Source organism: Mycteria americana, chromosome 3, assembly GCF_035582795.1.
Source record: "Mycteria americana isolate JAX WOST 10 ecotype Jacksonville Zoo and Gardens chromosome 3, USCA_MyAme_1.0, whole genome shotgun sequence".
NCBI lineage: Eukaryota > Metazoa > Chordata > Aves > Ciconiiformes > Ciconiidae > Mycteria > Mycteria americana.
The window spans coordinates 74637861-74661477 of record NC_134367.1 but is presented as its reverse complement, the minus strand read 5'-3'; the positions used below and the strand labels follow the sequence as shown (position 1 = coordinate 74661477).

Below are 23617 nucleotides of genomic sequence, written 5' to 3'. Positions count from 1 at the left end.
CTACACAACCCATTAAAACTAAGCAAATAAAGGTTCCAAAATATTACTAGAAAAATTGGATTTTTAATGTTGACAGGTTATTATTTTAGAAAAGAAAGATCTATTGGAGAGACGGCTTGAATATGACTCTGACATGAAATGTGGTCCTCTTATGTTTATCTTTTTTTCTCCCCAGTGACTCACTAATGGTATTCCTGTTGTTAGAGGTGATGTTTTCATAGATCAAACCAGTGAAATATACTCACCAGTAATACGAAGTAGCATCATAGCTCACATGCACTGGATTTGAAGACTTACTGTCTTATTGACCGCTTGTAGATTCCTACTTTTGAAAATGCTTTGGGATTTAAAGTATGCAGTAGAAGTTTTCTTGTCTGGATTAAAACTTTGATCTCTAGGCTTTTCAGGAACGCATGCGGTTTATTAATAAGTATGCTGTGAGAGATTCAGAGGAGCCCATAGCTGGGACTGAGACTGCCAGTTTACCACCTAGTTCAGAAGAAAGAGGTAAGGGTATAACTTTCTGTCAAGCATGTCTTCGGTTCATCACATTCATCACATTCAGCTCCTTAGAAAAGACTTCTGCATTAAATACTGGTAGTAAATGGAGAGAACAGCCCCGATAAAGGTGTCCAAATGCACAATGGCATGCTTAGTCTCTGTCTTCTCTATCCCTTGTTTTAATTGTAGCATTCCTCTATTTTCAGACGCAGGTACAGCCTCACAGCTCTTGGAGGCTGCCAGGTTACCCTTAAGCAAACTTTAGGCAGTCCTTCTGTACTAGAATTCTAACATTAAATTAACCTGAAAATTTTGGAAGTTCAGTGGAAAATACCTACTCCCTCAATTCCAAGTTGGGTACCAGATGTCATTAGTGTAGAAATATTAAAGAATTGTTTAGCAGCTCAAATAGCATGTCAGTAAGACACTAACACTTCTAATGTGCATTTTCTTTATGTTAATGTTCATGGAATCTGCTCATGGACAGTGCTCTGGAAATGAGGTGTCAAAAAGTGCATACTGAGTAGCATCAGCTTCCTGACAGCTTCCATAAGTGTTGCCTAATTTTATTTAGTGGTTACAACTTCTATGGATTCTTCATTTGTATTCCCTGGCAATTACTGGGCTCTGCTGAAAATTTGAACTGGGTGCAAGGCTGCAAGGCTGTTTCTTTTCTTCTGAGAATAATGCTGAGATCAGGCCATCACAAAAAGGAAAGTATAATACCCAGTCTGATTGTGACGACATCTGGTCATGGCTCATGTGCATGGAACTAGAACCTGTGACCAGTACATAACTGGTTAAGGTTGGTATTTTGTCAGTCAGGTAAGTAATCCTCCTGGGAATGTTTCAGAACTTAAAGCAGAAGTAGTTCTCACTTTATGCCGTAAGACAAACACATCATTAGTTAATTCTTGCATTCCAAAGGGACTTGAAAAAATATTATTTCCTCTAAGTTATTGGATAAGGACTTCAAAATGAATGGTTGTCTACCAAGAGCTCTGTTCTAAACTAAGCATTTGGAGTCTAATACAAAGTCTCATGAAGTAAAGAGGTGACACCCCAATGACTTTAAGTTGTTATGGTTCGGTTCCATAGAGTGCAGCAATAGGCAATAATGTGCTTGAGCATTTCTGTAATGTTCAGTATCTTAATGAGAATTTTTATGTTCTGGAGAATACTCTTCTGATGGGCAGCGTCTAAGGCACTTCCAAAGTCCATGTCATCCTTCTAGACCAACAGAGGAGGCTGGTATATTTGCCTATGCATAGACAGTAAATATATAGACAGTAGGTTTTTTTAATGCTCAGAAACCTCGTTCCTATTTTTGGTGAGAAAATTCCAGTAACATTTTTTAAATGTTTCAATTGATTACTACTATAAGTAGGGTAATAAGAGAGTTTTTATGGAAACAAACTACTGCAGTCATCGTTAAATCTCATCAAATTTCACAGGCATTTTCAGCACATCCAGACGAACTGAAAGAAGGAAGAGTTGGAATAATCACAATGCAGCTCAGCACAGTGGCATGCTTAATATCAGATATGTTACTGTATTGTGAGAATGCTATGTTAAAGCATAACGTGGTTACTATCCACGTGGTTAAAAAAATTCTAAGACTTCAGAATGTAAATTTTAAGTTGTCATGGGACCTTTTTTCTTTAGACTGGTATTTCCCAAACTAAATCTCTGCCCAAAAGGGAATATAATTTTTTTTAAACTACAGCCAGGACTGGACAATCAATCAGATTTTTGTTGATTTTTTTTTTAATAAAAGAATGTGATTTCGTGCTGATTAGAAGTTGTTCTTATATTCTTTAGGCACTTTAAATTCAATGTTCTTGCTTAGATTTACAAACCTTCTTGAGTACTGTGGATTTAGCTAAAATACATACATTAATTTCACTATAGCATATGTGGGTTTTTGCACCACCTTTGATTCTACCATGAGTGTTGGAAATAAAAAGGCAGAAGTATTATATCCTCTCCAACCCATATTCTCATTTAATGATGTATTTTGCTGAGCCAAAAGAAGAAAAAACTATATAAGAATTTAGATGGAGCCTCCTAGCATAACTGAATAACCAGTTTCATTTGTTCTGTTGTAGATTCTCTTACCACAGGAAAGAAAGCATCACAAGCAGCTATTGACTCAAGCTTAAAAATGCCACAAAACAAATGGGAGCCTATAGACCTTAGTCCTTACATGAGGTAAACTGCAGCAAGAACAATTAAGTCCCAATGAAACACCAACATGAAAGACTGGCTAAGAATTTTCATATATAGAAATTAGTAAATGCAATATATTTTTATGCACTTGTATCCTATCTGTAATTGGATGCAGTTGTGAATGTGGATGCAGGATGTGAATTTAGACTTTATCCCTCACATGCCATTGAAGTAAGCTAGAATTCTGTCACACGCTTGTTAAAGTTGCTGTGAAAATCCTGGCGCATGTTTCATCTGTCCTTTATGTTGTGTAAACAAAATCACTCAGTAGTGAACGCAGAAGTGTAGATGGCATCAAGATACAGTTTTCAGCTTTGATTTTCCTGGCATGGATGTGTTTTAAAATCTGTGCTTCCAACATCCATTTATAATTTGTGTCCTTTCCTTAACATAATACATGTCAAAGGAGCTGAATCACTGCACTGCATGTAATGACAATGTGACATAAAAGTTTGAGGAAAATGCATGTGCAGGCAAATATGTTTATTTCAGTGGTGATCTTGAAAGAAGCGCATATGAAGTTTGTCAGGATGTGATGCTAGATTCAAATAATATATTTAACAAATGCAGTTCAGTTAATAATAATAGTTAATAGCTGAAATAATTATATTAATTATATTCTTTATTCAAAAGAACTATATTCTTTATTACATGTGTTGATATGAACCTATCTAGCTAATATGCATGCACCTGCATGTTCGCTGTGCTGCAGCTAGAACCCAGTTCAAGCTTAAGTCCATTTGTATATAATGCAGCATTTATGCAGCTCATTGAATTTCAAAAGCTAAACATGCTGAAAAAATCCCCAAATCTAAGTTTGAAATTGAAAGGGAAACTGGTGTTATATTGAAATGAATACCATTAAAACATGAAAACATGGCAAAATATCTTCCACAGGTTTGAGTCTTGTAAGCATTTCATTTGTCTTCAACTCCTCGACTTTTACACTAGTCATTTAAGTCAAATTAAAATGTGTCACATGTAGGAGTTTTTCACATGCTCAAAGATGAGCATGATTTTACAAACATTTTTAAAATAGACGCTCAAGTATAAGAAGACCTGGCCTCAGGAATGTACTTTCTCATTGGGGTTGTACATAAACAGAGGAAAAGTGACTCCTTAACCATATCTAACCGTACGATGGTGACATTGCAGTGTATATAAGCCAAATATATACCAAAATATACACCACCCAAAACTGTATTTGAAATGAGAGAAATATCTTTGTATTTCCTTCAGAAAAACAATGTCTGAGTCTGTGCTAAGAAATGAGTCTATCATTCAACAGCAAGAGATACGTAAAGCGGAAAAAATCAACCATTTTAGGGAACTTCGAGAGCTGGCTTTGGAACAAAGAGAAAAAGAACAAAATGCCAGAGCTTTATTGAAGCAAAATATACTTGAAATGTATGAGAACCTGCAGGTAAGGTTTTCAAGATTACTTTCCAGTAACTATTACTGTGATATCCACCACTAGTATGAGTACCTTGATCAACCATTCTCAAGACTTTTGTATTCAGTACCAATAATTAGAAACAGTGAACAAGCTTGAAATTTCGCTTGGGCAAAGGTTAAAACTAAAGGTTCTAGGGAAAAAAATAGTACTACACAACATCCTTAATATGATATTCTTAGTACCTTCTTGATACAGCTCTTTGCAAAAACACTATTTTAAGAATATCACCATAAAAGGATAATTATAAGTGAGAATAAATTGAGCATTTGACATACGTGACCAGATGCATATTAGATAAAGCATCTCTGGTTTGGCTTTTTTTTTTTTTTTTTTTTTGGTTATGTAATTGTATAGGGCTTTTTGGAAAGTAATAAAGAACAAGACAGTTTACATAGAAGGGCAAGTTGCTCCTAATGTGTCTTACAGCAAGGTTAGAGAACAGAGTTTTCCTGGAATACGCATGATGCCAGCAAACAAAAAACTGAAATTATTAATCCTTAAAAAAACATGTCGATAAATAATAAAATTGGTAGCATTAGTATAGGATCCATTGTTAGGATTAACTCAGCCAATGCATTGCACATGAAATTGGTACAAATATCTTAACAAAATTGGCTTAACCCTTGAGCGTTAACAGGAACAAAATGTTTTGTTACACAGTGGTGATACAATAACCACTAGCGATCAGCTGGTGACTATTCAGAGCTCTTAAAACTGTATAAGAGACGGTAGAAATAATTTTACATCAAACCAACCTATTTACAGAAATCACTTGAAAACATCTCCTTACCAAGTTCCCAGACAGCCTGATTTATATTACTTAACTACAAGGCTGCAAGGAGCCATAGTTCTCAGTCAGTGACTGACTGATCCTAATAAGAATGCATATCCAAGTTTTCAGATGTTGCTATGACTTTGGATCATATATCATAAATGTTATATACCATATATATATAATATGATATATAATATATCATATATTAGAAGGGCAAATTTTTATTGAGTAGTTCCTCAGCTCTTTCTAGAAAGTATGTCCATTAAAGATGTTTCACAGTACAAATTTAAAATGAGAGTTACTTGTGAATATGCATACTGTGCTGATTGGCACTTTTACAGTTTTTCCATCTGTAGACCACAGACAACTATATAAAGGTATCCAGTTATCCCCATTGTCCAGGATGGAAATGTAAAGGAAGAAGTTTTCAGAAGTGTCTAAGTCCCACTTGCCCTAAGTCTCGTTGAAGGTCAATGTGATTTAGGCTTCTTTAGTCTCTTAAAAGACTAGAGCTCCTAAGCCATTTCAGCATTTCTGAAAACTAGGTTTTAAGGGACTTGTTTAAGACAAGAAAGCAAGCCAGTAACTGAAGAGGGACTAGACGCAGGTGGGTAACTAACTAGTCTGTTGCCCTATCCTCCTTTCACACAATTAGCTTATTATACCAGCAATTTAAAAAGGATTTTCATGAACCTTCTCTCCTTCTTTATGGTGAAAAGATTGACATGTAGCTGTGTCACTGTGACAAATCAATAAAAATACATGTAAAAAGAAAAGGAGAGGTGCTCTCCCTGTACTTATAGAGTCACAAAGTGAAACATAACAGGAAGGATGCAGTTGATTGTGATGAAATCAAGATTCATGTGTTTGGGGGGGTATTGCTCTTTGTTTTTGGCTAGGCATCCTTAGATGAAACACGAGGCAGAGTTCACAGCATTCGGGAAGCATACAGAAGTAAGCTGCTAGAGGCTGAACGCAGAAAACAAGAAGAGCTGGCAGCTCATGAAGCCATCCTGCAAGCAGAGCAAGACAGGAAAAGCCCAAATGCACACAAAAAAAAGCACGGAAAAGGTTTAGGGAAAAAAAAGTAATTGCTAGCACTACGGAATTGTATTTAACAGTTTGGGAAAAAAAGTTTACATGCAAAGATGAGAAAGAATGTTTGATATTTTTCAGTATTTTTGTCAACTATATCACATTTTATCTCTTTGCCTGGTGCTGGTGAAAAAATTCATCTAGTATTCTTTCTAACAAAGTGTTTGGTATTTTAATTCTCATAAAGGTACTCACTACTATTAAAGTTTGTATGTTTTACTGGAATAAGATTTTGCAACAAAAGTTCATATTCCATTCGGATTCTTCTCCCAAAATCATGGTGTCTTTTGTCCTCTTTTTCCAATCAAAACAGAACCAGTCAAGAATGAACCAGCGTTGAAACAGTGAATGTAACCTATCAGTTTTGAAGTCATTTAACTTGGCAGAAATATGAGCTCCTTAAGTGGTTGACAATTTGTGGAGTTTATAATAATTAAATAGTGGCATACCGCACATTTGATATGCAGGCATTGGAAGGCTTCCCAAACCTGGTTCACTAGGCACTCACAAGCTTTCTGTGTACTGTAGCATTTTTCCCTTTCATCATTCTCTTACATGTTTTTGAATCTCACAGTAACTCTCTGTAGTGGCAAACTCATGGCACAACCTTCCAAGGCTTGTTGAATACCCCTTAAAACCCTATTACTCTCCTTGTTTATCTTTCCTGAGCTATGTTTTGCACACAGTGGCTTTGCTCAACGTGATTACAATAGAACCTCAGTTCCTAGACCTTTGGCTGGAATTTAAAAACGTTTCTTAAAGGTAGAACCAGTGTGTGAATGAAGTGGCAATCACAGGCTTTCTACATGAAGGGTAAAATATTTCCTCTAAGCTCGTGCTTCCATTAGCATAGAATTCCTATATTTTTTGGTATTGTCATCAAACAAAAACAATATGTGCATTCGTACTCACTAGCTAGCACTCTGTAGTCAGAGACAATGGTCAAAACTCTTACAACGGTGAAAACTCTCTCTAGACCAGACAGAGCTGTTTTAAATAGCTTAAAGAACTTCCTGTGTATGTAGTCACAAGCAGAAGCTTGGGAAATTGGACTGTTGTGGTGGGTTGACCCTGGCTGGACACCAGGGTCCCACCAAAGCAGCTCCATCACTCCCCTCCTCAGCTGGGCAGGGCAGAGAAAATACAACAAAAGGCTCGTGGGTCGAGATAAGGACAGGGAGAGATCACTCACCAATTACTGTCACAGGCAAAACAGACTCAACTTGGGGAAATTAGTTTAATTTATTGCCAATCAGATCAGAGTAGGATAATGAGAAATAAAAACCAAATCTTAAAACACCTTCCCCCACCCCTCCCTTCTTCCAGGCTCAGCTTTACTCCCGAGTTCTCTCCCTCCTCCCCCCAGTGATGCAGGGGGATGGGGAATGGGGTTGTGGTCAGCTCATCACACGTTGTCTCTGCTGCTCCTTCCTCCTCAGGGGAGGACTCCTCACACTCTTCCCCTGCTCCAGCGTGGGGTCCCTCCCACAGGAGACAGTTCTCCATGAACTTCTCCAACGTGAGTCCTTCCCATGGGCTTCAGTTCTTCACAAACTGCTCCAGCGTGGGTCCCTTCCATGGGGTGCAGTCCTTCAGGAGCAGACTGCTCCAGCCTGGGTCCCCCACAGGGTCACAAGTCCTGCCAGCAAACCTGCTCCAGCGTGGGCTCCTCTCTCCACGGGTCCACAGGTCCTGCCAGGAGCCTGCTCCAGCGTGGGCTTCCCACGGGGTCACAGCCTCCTTTGGGCACATCCACCTGCTCCAGCGTGGGGTCCTCCACGGGCTGCAGTGGATATCTGCTCCACCGTTCACCTCCTCCATGGGCTGCAGGGGACAGCCTGCCTCACCATGGTCTTCAGCAGGGGCTGCAGGGGAATCTCTGCTCTGGCTCCTGGAGCACCTCCTGCCCTCCTTCTCCACTGACCTCGGTGTCTGCAGAGTTGTTTCTCTTGCATATTCTCACTCCTCTCTTCGGCTGCAGTTGCTGTCGTGCAGGGCTTTTTTCCCCCCTTCTTAACTGTGTTATCCCAGAGGTGCTACCACCGTCGCTGGTGGGCTCAGCCTTGGCCAGCGACAGGTCTGTCTTGGAGCCGGCTGGCATTGGCTGCATCGGACATAGGGGAAGCTTCTAGCAGCTCCTCACAGAAGCCACCCCTGTAGCCCCTGCTACTAAAACCTTGCCATGCAAACCCAATACAACTGCCTACATAGTGTATATATACAATATGTCCAGGATGTCCAAAAGCATTTCATTATCTAGGCAACATGAGAAGCCATGAGACTCACCTATTTAATGCAAATCACAAGACATTTTATCCTTTGCATTCTGGACGCTGTTACTGGCTAGCCATTCCTTTTGAAACTACCTTTTCTTCTGCATCTTAATGACATACCAGATGTTCAGCTTCTGCTGGTTTTGCTCACCTCTGTTTTATCAGTACCTCGCTGCCTGGCTTGAACTTGACTCACTCCTCTATCAGTTCTGTGATGTCTGTTCTTTGTACATCATCACACCTACACACCTGCTGTGATGCCTCTGCCTCCATTCAGCCTCCTTCCTCCCTTACAACATAAACTAAACTAACTGGCTTGAGTTTTCATGTTTGAAAAGGAGGAATTGAAACCAGAGTCCTAGAACTGCACTGGTGATTTTTATTTCAAAGAGCAGGAGCTAAGTTTTGCTTTGATCCATACAGGCTGCAAATAAAAAGCCTGTCAGTCTTGTGCTATAATTGCTCTGACTTTGTCCTCTCTATTTTGGAATATGGGCTATACTGCTTCGTAATGTTCCATCTTGTTTCCATGGCAATAGCACGTGTTGGTTGTCTTCTTATGTGAATCTCTAATGAGCTTCTGTAGAGGAAGATCAAGCTGAAGTTCTGTTCTTGATGTCACTGCAAGCTCTATAATGACATTCTGTTGTAAAAATCAATCCAATTCCAAAAGCCAGCATAATTGACATCTAAATGTCAAAAATTCAGCTAATAACCTGCATGATCACAACCCAGCCCCGCATGTAATCAGCTATAAACTGACAAACTCAGACACAGTGTACTCAGATCTACATTATCAAATCTAGTTCTGATGTTATACACAATTCTAAGTTTCATAATTTCCTCATTTTAAAGAGTAATGTGGCATCGTCAAAATCTGCTGTGTGGTTTATGAATGTCTCTATTGGCTCATTTATCATTTCAACAACGCAGATATGATGAGGGAGTGAATTACTATCACACTTTAATTGCATGTACTTTGGAGTATGTAATATTTTAAGAGAAGCACTAGCAGTTTTATTAAATCCCTGTGCATATTCCAGAAGAACAAAATAGCCACTTACCTGGTAATGGAGCCTGGGAAAGAAAAGGCCTTGTTTGGATTGTGCCAAAGAATTTACATACATCAGACCCAGAAACAGGTGACTGATGACATTTCATATGCATCAGTTTTACATCAACACAACAGCTTTCTACATGGTGCACTATGTTACAGGCTAAGTTAGTAGGGAAAGATGTACGAAAACTAAAACAAAATGTAACTGTATTTCAAAACAGCCATTTGCAGTAATTTAAGGAGCTATCACGTTTAGCACTTTACTGTAAGAAAAACAAACAAGTAAAACTATACGTTGTGTTTTAATTGATAGGATTGTTGCCTCCAGTTTGTAGAGCAAGTTGCCCAATAGTCAAATTGTGTGTTCACATGGATAAAGCACTTTTATTCTTTTGCCCTTTAGGAGTAAGCTAGCTTTTAAGCACCATAATTTTATGAAATGTAACCAGCCTTTATATCAAAGGAATTTACTGCCTGTATTCAGTGCAAGAAATTGCTCAAATTCTGTTTTTACAGATTGTACCCTTCAGAAATATGCCATATTGCATCAAGCATTCGTATTTTCTTAAGGTTTCCTGTAATAAAAGCTCTGGAATTTGGATAGTCATCATTCCTGCTTATACTCAGCTTGGCCATTCAGGGCCAGATCCAGTAGGGGTGTAAGGACAAGCTTTAAATTATGCACTTTCTTATTCAGAAAGAACTTCAGCAAAGGGCTGAAACATGTGGTCAAACCCTTTACAGAACAGAAGAGATAGGGAAAGCTTTTCTGAATCAAGACATGATTGCTTGATCTTTTAAGATGACAGTCGTTTTGGAGGTGCAATAGAGGAATGGCTGCATCAAAGCATACCTTACCTCTATCTGGTGGCTTCAAGTCACAGAAGAGAGGGTTTGGATTTGGGGGAGTGGGAGCAGGGGTTGAACAGTTGCCTTCTAGCATTTCTTATAGAAAATCATCCCTGAGAAAGTTTGCACAGTTAGTCACTCACACAGCCTCTAATTTTTGTTCATGGAAGGACTCTGCATATGAAAAACAGCACAGATAACTGTGTCGATCTCTAAATGTTGCAGTTTAGTTGTCTTGTGACTTGGAAAGTTGCATACTTCTCCCCTGAAATGCCAAGTCTTACTCCCGAAGAAGAGCATGGCAATAGCCATCTCTGTACATAGATGAAGAGGATGGGGTACTCCAGCAGTTCAGAAGTCCTGATCTGTCTCTGGCAGAAGACTGTGTGCTTCTTACAGAGCCAGTCTCCGATATTCTGGTAAGATTTTCTTTTTGTCTTTGTGTGATAATCCCACACCTTAAGTACCTCCAACTCATGAGCCAAACACAGAGCTAATTCCAATCTTTGTGTTTAAAATGCAGTAGGACAGTCTCTTAGTACCTGGTCATTGCTGAGGACTTGCACAAGGAGAAGCAGTTTCAGGAATCGGCACGGTGGCATGTGAGAGACAAGCCTGGCTTTCCTCCTGTGGACCAGCTATGCAGTTTGAGAGACCTGATGAGCTCAGAGCTTAGGGCAATACTGGAAATATTTTACAATTATACTTTGTGATTGGCTGGAATTTTGATTAAAGATTTACAGATTCTTTAGAGCAGGGGGACATCTTTCAGAGCATCTTTAAGGTTAAACTGCATTTTAGTAGTGGTAAAACAAAAAGAATCTTTTTACTGTACTGATTCCTGATATTCGTTTCTCTTTCATATGAAGTATAGCCAGTTACACAAATGAAAATGTCACTGTTCAGCAGAAGTTTTGAAAAGTTTTGATGGAAACTGCAAATGCCACAGGAGAATTAAAACTTTTCAACATGTTAGACTGCATTATGAATAATCCCTAAAGAATTCCTTAGAGTTTGCTTGCTTTCCTTCTACATTTTAGGAAAAAAGGTAGCATTCACAAAGCAATGCAGGTACCTGAGAAAGAAATTAAGTCTTTGACTTGATAATTCACTTTAATGGGGATTAACTCTCTAAAGAGTTAATCACTTGTAATAATTCTTTGTAGGTGTGTTCTGATAAGCTTTAGTGGTTTTTCACTGCTTGATCCTTTTCTTTTGACCAGCTATTACGAACTAGAAAGGACCTTTTTCATTAAAATAAATGCTGTCTAAAGTTACTTTTTAACGCAAGTAGCTTCATTAATCTACAAATGACTTGTCCCATCTGCTTTGCTTTAATTTGGCTGGCATTTACACAATGAGTTACAGACCAAAAACCAGACCAAGCCCGTTCCAGGATGCCTCGCTGCTGAGACAAGCAATGTGCTGTGAAATCAGGCTCAGTTCTGAGCTGCCAGTCTGCTCACCCCGGCAACGCGCAATTTACCAGCTATGTAAGGTCTCATTTTAATTCAAGGAAGAGACACAGCATTTATGCACATGCACAGCATTTCCCCTCCAAAAGGCAAGAAAAGTGTCTACATATTTTGTCTGGCAGAAAACATAAGAGAACAGCTTTGCATAATCACACAGCAGTTTGCAGAATGAAAGAAATCTCACTTTCAGAGCCCTTTTTTCCTCTCATACATTTCTTGAATCGGCCCTAATGGATTCACAGTCCAGGTAATGTTTCAATGATTTAAATATTCTTGTTATTTGCAGAAAAACAAGATGCTGTTGTCCTCCATCTCAAAGGAGGACAAAGACAGGAAAGAAGCAGAAAGTCAGGGAAGGAGAGGAAACAGTTTGCATCGTATGAAGTGAGACAATAGCACAAAAGAAAGGCGCATTGAAGATGTTACTAGCTAAAATAAGAGACAAGAGATGGGGGGTAGTCAGGTAGGACTGAGGACCTTTGATTCTGTGGCAATAAGAATGTGGTTAGGGGCAGCGGTTCAGGGCCTGGCAGGCTAACCTGAGAATGATATAATGTACAGACCCACGTGTAGCCAGGACATGTCACTTCGGGTCAGGTCTGGATGCACACTCCTCTCTGAAACCTGGGCTCCTCTGCCCAACACCTGGGCTTCTCCCTAAGGGCAAGCACCAAAATGCTCACTCTTTCGGGGACACACGAGAGGTCTTTGCCTTGCACATGGTAGCCCAGCGAGTGCAGCACAATCTGTGCAAAGCAATAGCTGGGCTTCTGTACCCTCAGCCTGAGAGAGCTGAAGTGGATCCGTGGGTGTGTGCCCCACTCAGCAGGACAACACAGACATCTTTCCCAGCTACCCTTGAGTTGGGGGCCACTGTGCAATGCTCAGAAGACCAGCTATAGAGCACAGCAAGAGAGAGCCTGACTCCAGGTCTGAGCCAGCTCATTGCAAAGCTGGAACATGCGAGAAGGTGGGATACAGCAGCTGCATGTTCAGGGATGCTGGTAAGGTTTAACATGCTGATATGTCAGATAAATGAAGTGTCTTGCTAAAAAGATACCACTCCACGTGCCTGGAGTATCCCAGATTTAATTTCCATTCCATGGATGGACATTTTACAGGTGGCAAAAAACAGAAGACATCATCTACAGGGTACAGAGGCAATCAAAGCAATCAGCAGTGACGTGGCTGGGAGCAACCAGAACTACTTCAGACATGGAGAAAGCAGAAAGTGCCTAAAGGGACACAAAGGGGCAGCGAAAAATCCATCCTTCCTCTTCTCTACTCTGCCCATGCCAGAGACCACAAAACAGCTCCACCCCTTCAGCTTTAAGGACACAAAATTCTTTTTGTTTTTTGTGCTACAGAGAAACATTGCCTTGGCTCTCGAGACAGTTGTTGGCAGAGGCTAGAACCAAAGATCTAGAATGCAGGAAAGACTAAAGCTGCTCCACTCCCAACCATCTGGGTAGACAAGGGGATGAAAACTTCTGTGTCACAGGGTTCTACATATCCTGTAAAAATATGATTCTAGGGAACTGGAGAAAGATAAGAGACCAGGAATTAATCACAAGTGCCTAAAGCAACGCTTATACTTTTCTCTCTTATACCGCAGAAGTGGGGCATAGGGGATGTGAGGTTCAGCTAATAAAGGAATCAGAAGCTGCTTCCTCTCACCTTGTCCTCACTCTTGGTAGAATGACTCATGGCACTTCCCTGTCATCATCAAAAGCATTAGGAAAAAGCAAGGGAATGCTGTTCTATTGTTCCAGTGCAAAAGGCTGGTTTCCTGAAAGCACATTTCTCAGACTTGCTTAAGTGGCTTTCACCTAAACTATTCAGTGTTAACAGTTTCCAAGACTTCATTGGCATCTTAGCTTTTCTGAGTTTTTTTTCTTTTTTTCTCCCATATATATTACTGGCTTAACACATTGCAGCTGCGATGTTGCAGATGGAAACTGTTTTGATAATTGATGCTCTGAAATACCAATTATGCATAGGCTGAGATATTCAAGTGCTGTTTAGGGTGTTTGTCCGTCTATATGCATATCTGCTTTCTCTTAACGACTCTGATTTATTCACCACAAAACTAAAAACCTGAAAATCTGGAAACCTGGCTGAGAAGAATGCATTTGCCTGTCATACCATTTACAAATTGGATGCACAGGAAAGCAAGTCAAGATGAGGTGTCATTCTATTTCCCATCTTCTCACTGACCTTCGCAAGAGCTAGAGGTCTATTACTTTCTCCCACGTATCTATCAGCACATGTGTGCTGAGTATATCATCTATATAATTTAACACACAGTCAGCACTGGTACAACAGTGCCGACGTGCAGTGCAGAACAATTGCAAATCAGGTGCGAGACATTTCGTAAGGTAAAGTCCCTGCTCAGGGGAACTCAGCTGGAGTTTTGCTAAAGGCCAGGGCTTCACCAGTAGGATGCACAGGGTAGGACATTGTGAGATATCACCCTTGACAGTCCAGTTAAGTACTTTGCTTTCAGATACTACAGGGCTCAAAGTCTCCTTGTTCCATCCTTTTTTACGGGTTCTGCTGTTTTCATTGCTGCTTTCATATTGTCACCCTGGTAGCACTGTGGCTAGATGGGGAAGTAAAACAGATAAAGTTGAAATGACTTTGAATAGAAACCTACAGAAAGGTTGTGCCGCAGTCGTTTTTTCTATCAAAGATAGTACAGGTAGTATAGAGGCAATGCATGACTCTGGCCAACTAAATCTGGAGGCTGAGTCATTCAGCCACCTTTAAAAATTCATAATGATGATTGTTGCCTGGAGGAATTTCTAAAATGAGATGTGAATTGTGCCAATGCCAACAGGTAATATACACTGCGACTAAGGTAATTAAGAGAGTATTTAGCTTACTAAATGGCCTGTAATTTTTTGTGTAGTCCTAATGCTGCTGTTTTCTCATGTAAAAATCTAAAATGTTTTATTTATTAAAACAAAATATGACAGCTTTACGGTCATTCTGAGGAGTATAACACCTTGGACCCACATCAGGTGTTTCCTAGTCTCATAAAAATACAACCCAGGCAAACACCTGGGTGCACTCTCAGCGCTGCTTTGCCAAACCGAAGAGCTGTATTTTCCAGAGCGGCTGCAAAAAGAGGTGGCTTTCCACCCCTCGCTCAGATCCCAGCACAAGCCCAAGGCTCCCCAGCACCCTGGGCCAGATGCGCCAGTCTCTTCTCCCGAACGTGTTATTTATTAAGCCCCCTCGCCCCTCAGGGCTGCTTCTCCCCGCAGAGCTCCCGGCAGCGGCAGCCAGCGCCCGCGCAGGCCCCGGCACCAGCGGGCAAAGCGCCTTCCCCGGCCTGCGCCTAAACCGGCCGCTGCCCCGGCCCCCCCCCGCGCCTAAACCGGCCGCTGCCCCGCCCCCCCCCCCCCCCGCGCCTAAACCGGCCGCTGCCCCGCCCCCCCCCCCCCCCGCGCCTAAACCGGCCGCTGCCCCGGCCCCCCCCCCCCCGCGCCTAAACCGGCCGCTGCCCCGCCCCCCCCCCCCCCCGCGCCTAAACCGGCCGCTGCCCCGGCCCCCCCCCCCCCGCGCCTAAACCGGCCGCTGCCCCGGCCCCCCCCCCCCCGCGCCTAAACCGGCCGCTGCCCCGGCCCCCCCCCCCCGCGCCTAAACTGGCCGCTGCCCCGGCCCCCCCCTGCGCCTAAACCGGCCGCTGCCCTGGCCCCCCCCGCGCCTAAACAGGGTCCAAAGGCCAGGCTCGGCAGCGCAGGAGTAACGCAGAGCCCGAAACGGCTCCACCGCCCGATAAAGCCCGGCCGCGCTTGCCGGCTCCGCTGGCGACAGGGAGGTGTTTCCCCGGGCGGGCAGCGCCCCGTCCCCGTCCCCGTCCCCGGGCCCGTCCCCGTCCTCGTCCCCGTCCCCGTCCCCGTCCTCGTCCCCGTCCCCGGCGGCAGCGGCCCCGCGGCCCCTGCGGGAGCGCGGGCAGCGGTCGCGGTGCTGCCGGCCCCCCTCCACCCACAGGCCGCTTCCACGCCTGTCCAGCCGCCACACGCTGCAAACTGGGGGGCTGGGGGGGGGCCGGGGGTTCCTGCTCAGAGCTGCGTCCTGGCCGGGCTCCAGCAAAGCCGGTCCCTGAGCAATTGGCGGCTAGGGAAGAGAAATGCTGAATTTCCAGCTGACCCGGGCATATTCCTGAGAGGCTGCAGGCAAGGATAGCTATCTTTTGAGTCTTTTATGTACCCCACAGCAAAATATGTACTCAGTTTTGAGTAGCGCTATAAATAAACGAAGTAAAAAATAATAACTGAAAGGCAAATATAACAAGTCTGCAAAATAACAAAAGCCTAGTGCTTTCAGCTAGGCCCTTCAGAGTTGTGCCCTGTCTTGCCCTATTCTGCCTTTGAAGGAGAATGAATCTGTGTGAACTGGAAGGATTTTGTGCGGCTTTCAATCCCTCTGCCTATTCAAAGCCCGTACGTGTAACTGCTCCGCGATACATCTCAAACGCAGCTCAGCTAGCCAGCGGATGAATCCTCACTGCTGCAAACCCCCATGAATGCAAACGCTGTCTGTGTCTAGCTTTAGTTGCCTCAAGCCTTTGAGTCCTAGAAGACTTTCCTACTTCTTCTTTTCAGTGCTTGTCCTCTGGCCAGATAACTGCTCAGCTGGCCTTTCTCCTCCAGCAAGGTTGACAAGGGTGCACAGTATTGATCTCACTGCGGTACAAGAGGTGCAGCTTAAATACCGACACTCACTTACCTTGTACAGTGTAGTACAGTGAACTTCCCAAAAGTACAAGTGCTTGTTCAGGAGGCTGATAGAGTAAATCATTAAAAATACCGATTGTCCATTATGCCTCTTGACATTCATTGTGCTGTAGCTGCGACTTGTTTTATTGACTCATTATAAGGATATAATGCACTGCGGAGTCAGTAACTTGCAAAGGGAAGTATCTGCTGTCCCATAAATTGTCCCTCTAATTTTGTAACACATTACAGTTTAGAGGCAGGTCATAATGTTCCCAATCAGTTACCAAAAGATAGGTCTCTAACTAAAAATGACTTGATTTTGTGAGGAACTGAGGAACTTCCTTCAAATTGGGGCACTGAAAATCAGGCCAGTTTGAATTAACTGCTGGTGGAGTCTAGCTCTGAAAACATGGGCTACCATCTCCGAGTACAAGGCTTGCCTTTTAAAATAGGTCCAGGGAATGAACAGGCATAAAAATATTCCAGACAACTTCAGGGTACTATTCAGTGGCACTGGCCCTGCCTGCGCCAATGAGGAGCGCGACCTGAAGGCCCTCGCCTTGAATGAGGACACAGTACAAGTGCCATCTCCACTGGATGTGCATCTGCTTGACCCTGGACAGGTTCTTCAGCTGGGGCACCAAATCCACACTCTGCATGTTGTACAAGAGGAAAATGGGGGATTGGGCTAAGTGAGGGTCTGTTTTCTCCCCTCCAAGTACTCTTGCACGGACTGAGTAGCTAACTGTACAAGCAAGTTGAATCATACCAGGGGCTGCTTAGGTTTTTGAACAGCTGATTGACCTTTTCCTTCCATTTATGAATCTGATACATATTAGTATGCTGTTTTCTTTCAGAAAGTTTTTGAGTTGCAGCATTGAGAGCTGCAGCAAACCACTTACATCTGTTTTAAGTTTTGTTTATTACTTATTTTTCAAATGTCAGCATGCACCAAAGGTCTGCAGGAGCCCATCACTTCTCAGGGACAAGAAGACTGTGAGAACCTTCTGATGGGGAACAGTCCGTGCAGTCTTCTGCCTACAATAAACTTTTTTTTTTTCCCCAGTATGTGGGCAACAAGATATAATATCACAGAGATTAAAAAACAGATTGAAGCTCTCATTGTGTTTAAGCTGCAGTATATATTAGGATATGGCATTTGTCTAATGATGAGTCTTATGGCTGAGGTGTTAAAAAAGAATTAGTCTAGGCAATTTAGCCACCAGACAGCTATTGATATTAACAGAAGCAGTCTGATTGACTTTGAAAGTCTCCAATTATAATTCTTGCTATAATTATGGTTATGCTTCTCTGTAGAGCACTACTGAGCCTCCACTTTTGACTCATACCAGATTCCCACTGAAGTCAGCAGGAGCTGTGCTTGAGACAGGGCTCTCTTAGGCAGTACTGTTTGTCCGAAAGTAAACAAGCTGTTCCTGTAAATTGGCTCCCTAATATGGACTGGTTTCCCCTTTGTATGGTAATAGCTCTAATCAGACATACAGCTTTTGCTTTGTTCTGCCACAGGAACAAAGCAAGGTTTAAGGGACCGGTGGTCTGGACTATTTTCAGGCTTGTCCAGCCCTGTAAAAGTCTTAACTAGACTTTTCAGGCCGGCAGATTTAGGGGCTAGCTCGAGTCTCTTGAGTCTCCATCCAATAATTCACTATCAAGAGTACCCTGCTTGCCTGTAAATCTTCTCCTCATTAGTTTTTGGACAGACAAGTAAAATATCTTTAATTGATTTAATCATCATGATTAAAAGGAGGTAAGTAGATTTACTGCAAGAGAAGTAAATACTCAGGTTTATTGTGGAAAGCTTACACGGGAAAAATCTATCTTCATCTCCTTACCTACTGCATTATATACTCAGGAAAACTCTGCGTATTGATTGTGGGTGAAGTTGTTAATTGCCTGGCCAGCACTGCAAGCGAGGAAACGTGTTTGGGAAGCAGCTTTCCATTTTCGTAGAAAAAGAGGAAACGAAGACCATAAGCCAGGGAAAACCTGAAATAGCAAAATTCATGAGACTATCATTATTCATGTTAAGATGCACAATGTGAGAGGAAGATCTTCATATTAGGAAGTTCTGCAAAGGTTAGCTTGCTAACAAATTGCCCCCATTATCTCTATAATCACTTGCTAAGCTGTAAAAAACATAAATCTCTCATCTTGCAAGCAGATCTGTGGAAGTACAATCCCGTGGGATTCTGCATGGCCCTACCAGCCTGTTCAAGTTGATCAGAGGACGGGGTTAGGGCTGCCATCTCAGGCTATGTTTGAATGTTGTTGTATTCTCTTATTTCTGGGAGAATTGGGGTCTTTGCCCCTTCAGTATTTGTCTGGGCATCAATGAGCACATCTATCAGAAGTATATGGACATTTCTTCGTGGAGAGTTTTCAGAAATACAATCACAACTGTCCTTAAACACCATGTTCTACACTTTCCTCTGTCCTTTACAGTGCTCTGCTACGTGATGGCTCTGTTAACCTAAAGCTGTACCCGCGTTTTAATCTCAGGCTTTTTTTTACTGACTCCTTTTTCCAAAATTTGCAGTATCAAATACTTATAGTCAAGCATTGAAACAGAACAGAGAGTATCACTCAAAAAGTTTTCCATTGCAGTGGTGGCTACAGCATGTTACCCTACAGTATTTGAGCACTTGCATACAGGAACGGCTTCTGTCTCCTGAGAGCGCTGGGTGGCAAGCAGTTGTCCTAGTTTTGCAGAGAGTAATTTGGGTATTAGCAGCAATACCACATAAGCATTGTGGCCTTTTGAAAGTGGTGTTAGGTGGGAGGCACAGCATGGCCATGGTTTCATAGTGAGTCTGGGGTCTTGCAGGACCTGGGCCCTGGGCACACCATACTTTTGACAACCATATCAATGCCTTCTGTCATTAATCCATAGCCATGCTGCACAACTCAGTAGGATAAACCCTCATGCTAGGCGCACGTTACCTTCCTTCTGTTGGGAGGGAAACCAAAATTTGAAAAGTCAACTCATCCTTTTTTCTCACCTTACTTTTGCGAAATAAGAAGTGAGGCTTCCTAATGTGCAACCACTTGCATTAACCGGGCAGTGACTGTGTCTGAGAGGCGCTCAGGGAGCTCCCACCTGGAGAGGAGGTACCAGGTTAATCTCAGATTTCCACATTTCTGCGACCTGCAGCCAGCGGCGGGGGCGGCAGGATCCTTTTCAAGAGACACGAGTGTCATCTAGTGGTGAAACAAACCCACTCGATCACACCCCAAGGGCCACCATCTGCCCACTGGTTTCCATACAGAGCACTGGGCGACACATTTTGTTTCTGCTGCACTTTAACAACCTAATGCAGAATGTATGTAGTGATGCTTATTTTAGCTTTTTGTCCTTGCGGGGTTTATTTTATGCAGGCTAATGGAAAATAATACGAGCCAACCACAGTTAAGCAAGCAGCAGACACTAACGGCTCTCTGCCTGAGGTTTTTCTGTCTCTGTGATGAGATACAGAAAGGGTCTGTCTGCCTGGGTACAATGACCACCAGCAGCAGCCTTGCTCCCCAGGAGTTAAGAGAGAATTGTACAGGATAAAGGGCCGTTTAAAGCTTTATCGGCTTGTTATATTGTGTAATGTGTCCATTGCACGAATGGACATTCAAGATCTTTGCATTTTAGAGTAGATTTTCTCCCAAACTCTTTTGCCTTCTTTCACACATAAATCCAGATTCATCAGTGAAACAGAGCAGAAACATAGTAATTGTCTTTTAATCGGTCAAATACAAAAGAAGAAACACTTTCTCACCAGAAGCATCATGAGCAGAGGAACACACAGGGAAAGGTGGCTGAGCTGGTAACAAAGTGGGGTGGAGAAATACTGGCTGGTTATGTATAATTTTCCTGATTCGACTTTCTGGCAGTTCCTCACAGTTGTTGCAATACAACAAGCCCAGCTCAAGGTGTTGTGCTGGTCTTCTGAGGAAAAGCAGACTTTGAAAGCCTGCAAGTCACCTAGAAATCATCATGTAAAATTACTGCCACAGTTGGGATCCACTTGAGTGTACTCAGTGCACGTGTCCAAGTGCAGAACTGGGAACCCACCCTTTTTTAGGACAAAGGTGAACTTCCCATATTTTCAGCTGATGCCAAGGACTGAGGCTTAAGGAAAATCCAAAGTGCTAAAATCAGGAGAGTTGTGTAGGGGCTGATGAATGGAGGAAGGAGAGCTACATGGCCTCGTAGCCCTGTTCCCGCCATGGGCAGCGCAAACAGAGAGACCACAGCATCTTATCACCCTTCCCTCCTGCTGGAACAAGGTCTGTGGGCTATGCCAATGGAGAAGAGACCTCTGCTTCCCCTTTAAACTCAACTGTTTCTCTGAGGAGGACTCACACCCCAAAATGACAAGTGCCCAATGGCCCTTTGGAACTGGCAAGGGAAGAAGTGTGGCTGGTCCTGCCAATCCCTGGGACCCGTGTGGTTCCACGTGTGTCTTGCCACCAGTTCAGTGCCAGAGAAGTGCTCCTGTGTTTGAGAAAAGGCACATGTCTAGTTCTGCCCTTGAAGCTGTGAGGAAAGGATGCTCTATTGGCAAAGGATGCTCTAGCAGCACAGAGCAAAGGATGCTGGAATTCCCTTCCCAGGGCAGAAGTCCTCCTTTCCCACCCTTTCACCCCTTCTTGCTACTGTCCCCAGCCTGTCTCCTGGCTCTGTGCTGTTTCCTTTCTTTGATGCCAGATCCTTTCCCATTAACTAGAAACCCCTGCGTGGCTCTGCATCTGTCAGGAGCTGAGCTGCTGCCTCCTGCCCAGTTGCTCACCCTGTGAGCTAGTGCTAATGCTGCTGCCAGGAGCTGGTATGGCAGTGAAAAAGGTGCATGAACCTGGGAGCCCGGCCTCCCTGATCATCATCCTCTTCCTGAGCTATGCCGCTCTCTCTGAGTGTTGTGCAAAGATGAACATCGCTAATCCCAGATTTGCTCTAGTCACCGGTGCGTCCTATATTCTGCCAGCAATACAGCACACACCAGTTTGCGGTGAGGCTTTTGAATGAGCAGAATCAAACTGTGCCCCTGGCTGCTCGCTGATTAGCTCCTGACCCCAAAGCCCCTGTGGTCACAGGGAGCATGTTGTGAAAATTTGAGGATCCAGTCCCTCTTCTAGGGAGAGAAGCTAAAGGCATGCTTCACAGTTCTTCAAATGGCGCTTCACATCCCACTGCCTCGCAGCGTTTTCTGCTAGAGCAGGCCTTGGGCAGTCACGCCACACGCGTTTCTTTATCCTAGTGGTACATGCAAGGGGAAAAAAACCAACAAACAACCTAATAAAAAGCACTGAATCGCTTTGCAAAGTTGCCAGCTGGCTGTGTAACAGTGTGCCGGGCAGGGCTCAGATCGGCCAGGTAGGCAGGGGCTGTTGGCAAGCCGAGGGCAGTGAAGGATATGGGTCTTTCCCCTGCGTCGCTCCGCGCCCGGAGCCACAAAGGGAAGGGCCATCGAGAGCCGCCGGCTCGTGCTGTTTGCCAGCCCGTCAGCCTCCCTCTCCCGTTCCCCATAAAAGCTGACCCGGCGAGGCTCGCGCTCGCGCTTTCATTTGTCAGCCCGCCTGCGTCAGCAGTAATACGGGGAGCTCAGCCGCTCATCATCCCAGCTGATAACGTCTCGGGAGGAATTAGGCAAGGCATGCTGGTAAGAGGGAGAGAGAGGGTTTGGGGGAGAGTAATCACAGGCACAGTGATGGGAAATAAATGAGATCAGAAAAAAAAATCCCCTCAAAGGAGGTATTCTCAGGCTAGAAGGGAGTGTATTTTTAGGAGGACGGGGCTGTTTCAATCCCAGCCGTGGGGAGCCATGGGATCAGCAGCAGGTGTCCCTTGGGATTTCAGCAGGCTTTGGCTCAAGGCTGCAGCGAGCGAGTTGCCACAAGGCAACTGGCATTCAGCCGTGCTGCAGAAAAGGTAAATAGGTGGGCTGAGAGGCTGGGTTGTCCCCTCGTCCACAGCAAGCGGCAGGGGAGGGCTCGCAGATGCCGTGGGGCCTGCGTGGGCGCCGTGCAGGCTTTCCCTCCTGTGAGTGAAGGCGGGAAGCTTTGCTTCTCACAGGCGCTCAGTCACACACCTTTCGGCCGAGACTGGAAGCGCTCTTTCCCCGTGAGGGCAGTGCTAACGAGAGGCCATGCCACAGGCGGTCTGACTGAAGGCAGGGGAGGACCTGGCCATGTGGGGAGCGTTATTTGCTGTGCAGCAGCCGGCTGGAGTCCAGTCCCTGGTACCTCCCTCGTCAGCAGAGTGAGCAGAGTACTGTATCGAAAGAAAGCATACATTTAATCAATTCCTGTGGTGCTGTTAAATTTAATTTGCAATTTTAAATCTGCTTCAGTGTTTTACCCACTGCTAGCACCAGAGCGGCATTATTCTCTTTCTCCCAGTCATCCCCCAGCAGAATGTATCTCTTTTCACTGAAATTCAGTAAAGATTGGGAAAATACTGTGGTCAAGGATGTTTTGCGAAAGCTTTATCTGTGTAGCCTAAATGGACCTGCAACAGGACAGATTGTGCTCTGAACTTGGGGAAAAAGGTGAAATAACTCATCCCCATCAGTTAAGCTCTTTGTATGTGGGAGCAAAGTCAGGCTGATTGTCCATCTCCAAATGCTGCGCTGACCGCCAGATGCACGGCATCCAGAGTCCCAGTGCCTGGATGGTCCAGTGGCGTGCACCACGTAGCCGCTTGGCTCTCCCAAATGCCACAAAGTGACCCCTGCAGGAAAGCCCCGCGTCCAGAGTGCCAGCGCTGGGCTGACCACAGAGCTACAGACCAGAAGTGTCAGCTGAGAATGCTGCCGTTCTTGGATACCAGGGAAGGAACAAGTATGACAGTGCAGAATCAGCATTTGGGGCAGGGGGGACGACACACATGACACAGTTGTGAGTGTTGTGTCATGTCTGCACATCTAGAACCAAATACTGTAATAATTTATGCCCATGTTTTGCTTTTTTGGACATACGTTTCATTTTGGACTTACATTTTCCATATCTCCAAATTTTCTGCAAAGTTCAGCAGTAAATGATTATTTAACAATCTAAAAAAATTGCTTCCTCACGCCTTTTTTTTCTTTTTCTTCTTGCTAACTGGCGACCAACAGAAGAAGAACCATTAGAGTGATGCTGAAAACAAAAGCTTTAGCTAAGATTTTCAGAGTGA

At 43.7% G+C, this 23617-nt stretch overlaps 1 protein-coding gene across 1 annotated transcript in view; it reads left to right on the top strand.

Annotated features, from left to right (window-relative positions):
* Positions 1 to 6241, top strand: part of ADGB (androglobin) — a 128740-nt gene extending 122499 nt beyond the window's left edge. Inside the window, exons 32-35 of the mRNA XM_075497367.1 lie at positions 399 to 513; positions 2610 to 2712; positions 3970 to 4153; positions 5861 to 6241. Of these exons, the coding sequence (XP_075353482.1) occupies positions 399 to 513; positions 2610 to 2712; positions 3970 to 4153; positions 5861 to 6052 (594 nt within the window). The 3' untranslated portion in view covers positions 6053 to 6241. The remainder of the gene's footprint in view (positions 1 to 398; positions 514 to 2609; positions 2713 to 3969; positions 4154 to 5860) is intronic.
* Positions 6242 to 23617: the final 17376 nt, after the last annotated feature.